We start from the raw sequence: 9,200 nt of genomic DNA, 5'->3' as shown, positions 1-9,200 counted from the left end.
ATACTGCTTTCCACAATGGTTGAACTAATTTACATTCCCACCAGCAGTGTAGGAGGGATCCCTTTTCTCCACAACCTCACCAACATGTGTTGTTGTTTGCCTTTGGATGATGGCCATCCTTACTGGTGTGAGGTGATATCTCATTGTGGTTTTAATTTGTATTTCTCTGATGTGGAGCAGAGGCCCAGAATTTTCACTTGCCACAAAAATGAAAAATCGAAAGTTCAGCATGGCCTCAGGGGTGGTTACATGGGATTTTCAATTTGTGATAATTCATTGAGCTGTACATTTATGACTTCTGCATTTTTCTATATGTATGTTTTACTTTAATTTTCCAAAAGTTTACTTTTAAGAAGACCTATTAAAAAGTTATTGTAGGAGAAATGGAGTTTTCCAAGTCTGTTTAAGCTAAGCAAGTCACCCAATCACAGCCTGATTCTTCTTTATCTGTGAAAAATAAAGATAATGAGTAAGTTGTCATGTTCTTCCAGGAGGAAAGGTTTCTATATCTTTACTTGGTCAGTACAAGGTTGAATTTCTAATTTAGGACTTTTTGTGTCCCACCATCATTTATGGTAAGAAATTTACACCAATGTTTATTTCATTCCTGTATTTTAAAACAAATTTCCTGTGATACCATGGAGCCTGCCAGTAACTCTCTCAGTCTTTTATTTGCATAATCTCAGAATGATTTACAGAAAACATATACCTTGCCTTCCTCAGGTTTGACTGGGACAAATGAATCCTTAAGTGGTGTCAGACAGTAGAAAAGAATGTTGAAACATTTGCAGACTTAATGAAAATAAACATTGAGAAAGAAGTTATTTTACTTCCTTTCACAAAAGAGGGAATCATATTTCACTTGTATATAATCCTCACCCAGAGTTTAACCCTCATTTAGTTGGCTATTCTAAAAACAAGGTACAACTGGTCAAATGGGAAAGAGAGTGAAGGCATCTATGTGTGATTATCTTCATTGTAGACAGAGCAAATTAAAGTATTATCCCAGTACTGACAGTGAGTCTCTTAAGAATATATCATCAAGTTTAATATGAAGCAAGTATGAAACCTTTTCTTTTAAAATTTAATTTATTTAAAATAAGGAGGTGGGGGAAGAGCTCAAGTGGTAATGCAATCAAGAGTCCTTAAATTTGTCTTTGGAGGAACAGTCATCACATGTGCAAGCTGAATGATTTCTTTATATGACTGAAGACTAAAGCCTAATTTGCTTAGCTTATTTCAATTGTATTCTTTCTTCAACATGTTATTTTGAAAAATATTTTAAACCTAGAGGAGAGTTAAAAAGTAACACACTAAAACTGCACTAGAGGGGGTGAGGGTTTAATAATATGGGTAACTGTTGACCCACTCTGTTACATATTTGAAACCAATAAAAGATTGTATATCAGCAATACATCAATACAAAAAATGATACACTGAACACCCAATACCTAAATCCACCACTTCTGGACTTTTGCCACATTTCTGCTGTGTGTGTGTGTGTGCGCGCGCATACGCATGTGCGTGCATGCACACACTAAATCAAGTGAAATTAACTTGCTGCTCATCCCCAAGTAATTCAGCATGATTTCTTTAGAGCAAGTACATTCTCCTACATAACCACAACCCATCACATTCAAGAAATTTAATATTGATAAATAACTAATATATACTTCTTAGATAATCTAATATATATTTCATACTCAACTGACCTCAATTGCCATAATTTCTTTAATCAATATTTTTGGACAAAGGATCTAATCAAAGATCACACAATGCATTTAGAAGTATGTAGGTTTTTATTTAGAATGCTTTTCCCAATGCTCCTTTTTCCTTCTTCTGGCTTTTATGATAGAGAAATTTTGAGGAGTCCAGGTCTGTAGTCTTATAGTATGTCCTACAATCTTGACAGTCAAACATGTTTTTAGGGAAAAAAACCTCACGTGTGCATACCTGTTATTTTTCCATATACAAGCTATGTTTTCCATTTCTGAGACTTTGCCACACAGACCATCTTGTTAATAAAGGAGCCTCCCCCACTGCATTTCTGGAAGGCCTGGTTTAATATTTAACCTTCTCTAGGGTGATATTCCTGATGTCTTCTATCCTGAAATAATCTTTGAATATCCAGCATCTGCCAACTCTTCTTTTCTTACAGCATTTCCATTTTTGTATTATTTTTAATTTGTTAACATATCTTTTCCCTTTTCCGTAATGAAAGCCACGTAAGGGCAGGCCTAACTTATCTGTGTGTCCTCCCTGGAATCTAGTACAAGGTGGTTCACACAACAAGTAATAAATATATACATTTGTTGAATGAATGAATGGCTAGAGGAATAAATGAATGCAAATGTTGTCTGCTTTCCAAGATACAATGATTTAGTTAAGACTTTTTTTAAAAAAGGTTTAATTTCTTCATAAATGTATTTTCTATACCCATAGTCTGCTTAATTTAAAAAATTGTTTCTTCAATTTTAATAAAAGTAAAGCATATATTATATGCCTTGGTATAGCTCTTTTAAAAATCAACCTGATGGGGGCATTATGATTAGCATGTATAATGTAGGGGGGGGCATGGGGAGGGCTGTGCAACACAGAGAAGACAAGTAGTGATTCTACAGCATCTTACTACGCTGATGGACAGTGACTGTAATGGGGTATGTTGAGGGGGGACTTGGTGAAGGGGGGAGCCTAGTAAACATAATGTTCTTCATGTAATTGTAGATTAATGATAACAAAGTAAAAATAAAAAAATCATCCTGATAAGTATTGAGGGAAGCCTTTCAACCTAGACAGTTTATTCTTTAGCTTTGGAAAATAGAGTTATATTGTTTCTTTGATAATTTCCTCTTTTGCATATTTTCTGCTCTCTGGAAAAAGTCCTCCAAGTCAGATTTAAACTGCTGGATTGATCTTCTTGCTTGTCTTTCATATTCTCTGTATTCTTTCTGAAAGATTTTTTTCAACCTACTACTGATCTTTTTACAATTTTGGAAATCAGGTCTTAATTTTCAAGAGTTCTGTTTTTGTTTTTTGAGTGGCTTTTTAATAGTATCCATTTCTTGTTTTATGGATGTAATATCTTTTCAAATTTCTATGGAAACATTAGAAGTTTTTTGAAAATTTTCTTCTGTTCCCCGCATTCCCTGTATTTAAACTTTCTTAAAGCCTTCTTATTTTGCCCTTGGTCATTCATTATATTGAGGGCATGTTATATATGAAGTATGGAAACCTCTGTGCACAGAAAAGCTGACTGGAACTCTGTGTACATGAGCAATGTTTGCCAACTGCCAGGCTGGCTATAGGTTAATTAAATGTTCAGTTAGGCATTATGATGTGGAAACTCCCCACTGTCAAACATGAACAGTCTGTTTTCTGACATAAATTTCTTTAGAAAACATTTTCTTTGGCCTAAGGAATAACATCTCATTGATAGTCACCCAGCAGAGGTTGGGGGAGAGAGGGAGCAAGGGAGAGTAGGGGAGAGAGAGAGGGAGAGAGGGAGTGTGTGTGTGTATGTTTATTCCCAGACTTCTAGTTCACCCTTCTGTTTGTAGTCCCTCACTTCACCCCTTCCTTCTGTATCCTGTGCATCACCATTCCAAGCCTCAGCTTCATTCTGCTGCCTCAGTCACCACTCATCTTCCATCTATATTTCACCTTCCAGAATTCTGTTGAAATCTCTCACCCTCTGATGGACACCCTGCTCTTGTTATGGGTTTATATGTTGTTTTTATTCCTTTACCACCATTTTGGTGGGGTCTTGAGAAGGAGAGGAGATAAATACATGTATTCAATCTGTTATCTTTAATCAGACTGATCAATTTTAAGTATTTGTGTTATGAGCTCCCTCGTACTCCTGTAAATTTGGTCTTGTGAATAGTGTGAATTTTCTGCCCAGAAGATTAAAGAAATGACTATATGATTACAGGAATAAGGTTGAGATAACCTTGGGTGCTTTAAAGTTCCCCACTGAGTAATCTGGACAAGAGGAAAGTACTAAAGATACTGCTGAGGGCAGTATGAGATAAACTCTCTCTTCATGACTTCAGAAATCTGGTTACTTATTCACAACTGGGATAAGATAAATGGTCAAATAACTAGAGAAGTTCCTCAAACCACTTGTAAAGTTAAGTTTTTATTCTACTACCATACCATGCGCTCGTGCAGGTCTGCACCTTCTATTACCTCTACATTTCCAACATCTGGAAGAGAACAAGCTGTGACATCACCCGGGCAGGCCCCTCCCCAGTCCTACTCACACACAAAGAATTTCCCCTTTGATCTCCTATTAACATTGGCTGGTTACTCACATCCCAGATTTCTCTGGATTGGCTGGGACTACAGATAAAACATTGTTGCCCATAATCAAGTTGATAAGCTACCATACGAATGCACGCAAGTTCCTATTTTATTAAAATATAACATGAAGCATTTGCTCTCTTCTTTCCTCCCAACATTTTCATGCAAGACCCAGAGAGGAAACATTATCTCTGGCCAAATAAAAGGTCTTTAAAGAAAAAAGATATAAAATGGGTCTACTGAGTTCTAAAAACCCCAAAGCCAAGCAAGCCCGAATTCTTCTTCTGGGTCTTGATTCAGCTGGGAAGTCCACTCTCCTGTATAGATTAAAGCTCGCTAAGGATTTTGTGACTGTCCCAACGATAGGTTTCAACGTGGAGATGATCGAGGTGGAAAAGAGTCTTTGGATCACGGTCTGGGATGTTGGAGGCCAGGAAAAAATGAGAGCCGTGTGGAGATACTACTGTGAGAACACCGATGGGCTGCTCTATGTTGTGGACAGTACGGACAAACAGCGACTGGAAGACTCCAGGAGAGAGTTTGAACATATTTTGAAGGATGAGCACATTAGAACTGTGCCTGTTGTTCTATTAGCCAACAAACAAGATGTGCCTGGAGCTCTGACTGCCGAGGACATCACCAGAATGTTCAAAGTGCAGAAGCTCTGCAGTGACCGGAACTGGTATGTGCAGCCCTGTTGTGCCATCACTGGGGACGGGCTGATGGAGGGGCTCAGGAAACTCACTGGATTTGTGAAAAGCTACATGAAATCAAGAGGAGCTGCTCTAGCATTCTTCAAACAGAACTAAGGGCCATGTGGTGAAAGAGACACTGATGAAGCTGAAAGGGTAATTTTTTTCCATGCCAAGTAAGAAAAGCAAGTTGTTGAGCTGGCAAATGTTTCCTCAGATGTTATTTTACCTGAATTCAGTTAAACAACTTAGAAAAATATCTAGAAAATATTTTTGGCCAGGTACTTTAGCAAACTATGTGTAATGATAATGGAGAATGAAAACTTTACCAGTTTGTGCATGTCAGATGATTTAAAATCATCGTCTTTGGGACAAAATAAATTATTGCTTTATTATTTTTATATCAGTACTAGAACAAAGTTTAAGTAAACTGCTAACAGAGTCAGGATTGTTTCATACTATTTCTAGCTGTTACAGGTATTGAATTTCTACCATGCTCCAAGGTAATAGCTGGATCATATACAAGATGAATTATGGACAGGGAAAAGTTTGATGTCAACATTTCGTAAATGCCTTATCCCTAAATAAAGTTTTTCTTCTGGATTCCTGTCAGCTTTCAGACATTTGTTGCTGGGAACTTCCTGGAATGAGTCAAACAATGAACTCCAGGCTGCTAATTGCCCAGAGGCTGTGTTCTCCCACAGGGCAGACGTTCCTGTCTTAAAGTTCTGAGGATCAGGGTAGCACCTCAGAGTCTAGGGATAGGCCTGGGTTTACTGCTCAGCTCCGGGCTGCAGCCCCAAGGCCAGCTTCAGTAGAATTCAATCTAACAGTAATTACTTGGGAACATGTGTACAGCTCACTGTACTGATCAAACAGGAACCAGAGCCACACTTTGTGCTCAGAGACCCTGCTATTCGCCAGGGGGAAATAACATAAAGTTAGTAGCTAGAATTGGGCATAAGAGCTTGCGGCCACAGGAGAGATTCTTTCTAATCTGGGGAAACAGGAAGTGTTTCATGCAGGACATGGTGTTTAAGTGGGTCTCCAACTCCCAGGGGACCCCACGAAGGTAAAGATTAGTCCCTGGAAGTTCCCATCATTAGACTCTGCCGAGATGTTGTGGGGGAGGGCAGGAGAGGAGAAGGAACTGGAGACTGAATTGGAATTCCCCTGAGAGACTCAGAAGTCCCAAGGAGGCCCTGGGACTAACAGGCGACTTTTCCTCCTACCCCACCTCCGGAAAGGCCCATTTGGGTTACAGGCAGGCCTCAAGCCCCCACAGCAGCCCCTGGGCCTCAAAATCTTAAGGTCACAGAGGAAAATAAAAGTACAATAAACCAAGGGTGCTCACTGCTGGATTCCTTTCATGGCTTTCTTCTCTCATTTTAACCATGACTTTACAGCAAAGATCTGAGTCCTACTTCTGTGCTACATGGCAGGGATTCAAACAATAAAGTAGACACACACATAACAGAATACTTGTGTGTGCTAAACACTTTTATACATCTTTTCATTTAATGTTCATAAATGAAATAGACATTACTATCTCAACTGAAAGATGAGAGTACCGAGAAGAAACAGGGTTAAATGACAGTAACAACCACAAAAAAACTATTTAGTATTTTAACTGAGGAGTGGCAGAGCCAAGATTCACAATCAGGTGTGTGTTTGACTTCAAGGTCAGGGAGGCTTTTATAAGTCATGATAGTGTTTTATAAATAAGATATGATCTCTGTCTTCAATGAGCTTTGTAACACACAATTAAGAATAAATCCAGTCTAAGTTAAAAACAGAACTATCATATGATCTAGTAATCCCACTTCTGGGTACACATCAAAAGGAAAGGAAATCACTATCTTGAAGAGATGTATGCACCCCTATGTTCACTGTAACATTATTCACAACAGCCAAAAACTAAGTGTCCATCCACAGATGAATGGATAAAGGAAATGGAGTATATATACACGATGGAATATTATTTGGTCATAAAAAGAAGGAATTCTCAACATTTGTGACAACACTGATGAACCCAGAGGGCATTATGCTAAGTGAAATAAATAAAGAAAAATAATGTATAATCTCACTTATTTGTGGAATATAAAAAAGCCACTCATAAAAACAGAAAGCAGATTGGTGGTTGCCAGGGTCTGGCTGGGGTGGATGGATGATGGGGAGAGGTTGGCAAAAGGGTGCAGACTGTAAATTGTAAGATGAGTTAAGTCCTGAGGACCTAAGGCACAGCATGGTGGCTACAGTCAAACATACCACACTGTATACTTGAAATTTGCTAAAGTAAATCTTAAGCATAAAAAGAAAGAAAAGTCACTATGTGAGGTGCTGAGGATGTTAATTAACCTGATTGTGGGACTCCTTTCATAATGTACATGTATATCAAATTATTATGTGTGTATTTTAGTGTATTACAATAGGCAGAATATAAGATATATTATAATTTGATTTGTCAATTATACCTCAATAAAGCTGGAGGGAAAAATGAATAAATCCAGGCCAACATATATTATATTCATATTAAGAGAGTTCTTTGAAAAAATAAGCCAGGCAGAATAAATTAAGCATTAACAGAGATACAAGAAACATGCTAAAAGACTGCAGCAAAAAGAGTTTCTGATTTCAGGAAGATCTCAGGGGAGTGGCAATGCTAAATGCTTCATAGTAGAGTATTTTCTGTTCCACAAAATTATTAAAACCACAAATAAATGCATCTTTAAAAAAGACATTGCCCCTTACCATTTTCCCTGTTTTTTAAAATATCTTCCTAATAATCTTAAAATTAGGAGTCAGTAACTTACAGTTATAGAAAATGGTGTTCCTGCGTATTTTGATAGCTGGAATTAAGTCAAGCACTTTGTGACCTAGTCTTAGCATAATGTAAAATTCAGAGAAAACTCCCCCCAAATTAAAATCTTCATTTCTGAAAGCTCTGGGTACATGTGGAACATCTTTTCATTTGCCTGTTGGTCTATGAGATGCATCCTTAAATATGTAGAGCAAAACATATAAGGTAGTTTTTCCTGTCATTTCAACCTCTATTCCCCAAATAGCAGCTATTCCTCAAAAATCTCTGCTAATATTCTCTGAGAATCTTCATCCGTCTTGTGCTTTTTCCTCTTTTGTCCCTGGAATCCTATCTATTTTCTTCCATCAGTGCTTTCTCTTCAATGTAAATTTCCTTTCTTTGCCATTTCTCTCCTCTCCCTAGCGTAGTCCTCCACACTGTCCAACACACACACCCAGGGATGCTCTTCAGTCTGATGTGCCTCAAAGCCCAAACTGAGAGGAGAGAAAGAGGTTAGGTGGACAAGAGCAAAATGTTCCTTAACAGGTGAGAGGAAAGAGCCTGTGAATATTCATGCCTTGATATTTATTACTGCCATACATTTTATTCTGTTATCTCTACATAACAAAGCAACATTTTTAATTTATTAAAATAGCATACTGCCAAATGATATTTCTGATAAGGAGCTAATATCCAAAATATATAAAGAACTCATACATTCAACACCAAAAAAAACAAATAAACTAATTAAAAAATGGGCAGAGGACCCTTTTTCCAAAGAAGACATACAGATGGCCAACAGACATATGAAAAGACGCCCCATGTCACTTAATCATCAGGGAATGAAATCAAAACCACAATGAGATAAGATCTCACATCAGTCAGAATGTCCACTATCCCAAAGACAAGAAATAGCAAGTGTTGGCAAGGATCTGGAGGAAAAGGAACCCCTCTACACTGTTAGTGGGAAGGTAAATTGGTGCAGCCACTGTGAAAAACAGTATGGAGGTTCCTCAAAAAATTAAAAGTAGAAATACCATTTAACCCATTCAAAGTAGAACAATTTCACTTCTGGGAATTTACCTGAAGAAAACAAAATTACTGATACGAAAATACATATGCACTCTTATGTTTACTGCCACATTATTTACAATAGGCAAGATATGGAAGCACCAAAGTGTCCATCAGTAGATGAATGGATAAAGAAGACGTGTTACATATATATATACACAATGGAATATTATTCACCCATAAAAATAAAAGGAATCCTGCTATTTGCAACAATATGGATGGATCTAGAGGGTATTTTGCTCAGTGAAATAAGCCCAGTGGAAAGACAAATACCATATGACTTCACTTATTTGTAGACTATAAACACAAACAGAAACAAAAGGAACAAAACGTCA

At 37.5% G+C, this 9,200-nt stretch overlaps 1 protein-coding gene across 1 annotated transcript; it reads left to right on the top strand.

Moving 5' to 3' along the window:
* The first annotated feature begins 2,674 nt into the window (after positions 1-2,674).
* On the top strand, positions 2,675-5,597 carry ARL14 (ARF like GTPase 14). The gene has a single exon (XM_017663134.3). It carries the CDS (start codon positions 4,533-4,535, stop codon positions 5,109-5,111), a length of 579 nt encoding a protein of 192 aa, XP_017518623.1. The 5' UTR covers positions 2,675-4,532; the 3' UTR covers positions 5,112-5,597.
* The last annotated feature ends 3,603 nt before the right edge of the window (positions 5,598-9,200 follow it).

This window comes from Manis javanica, chromosome 3, assembly GCF_040802235.1.
Source record: "Manis javanica isolate MJ-LG chromosome 3, MJ_LKY, whole genome shotgun sequence".
In the NCBI taxonomy this organism is placed as follows: domain Eukaryota; kingdom Metazoa; phylum Chordata; class Mammalia; order Pholidota; family Manidae; genus Manis; species Manis javanica.
The sequence above is the reverse complement of the archived record's forward strand: the minus strand, read 5'-3'. Positions and strand labels throughout refer to the sequence as shown.

Excerpts from the sequence above, each read along its gene's own strand:
- ARL14 (XM_017663134.3), top strand. The coding sequence starts at position 4,533 with ATGGGTCTACTGAGTTCTAAAAACCCCAAAGCCAAGCAAGCCCGAATT.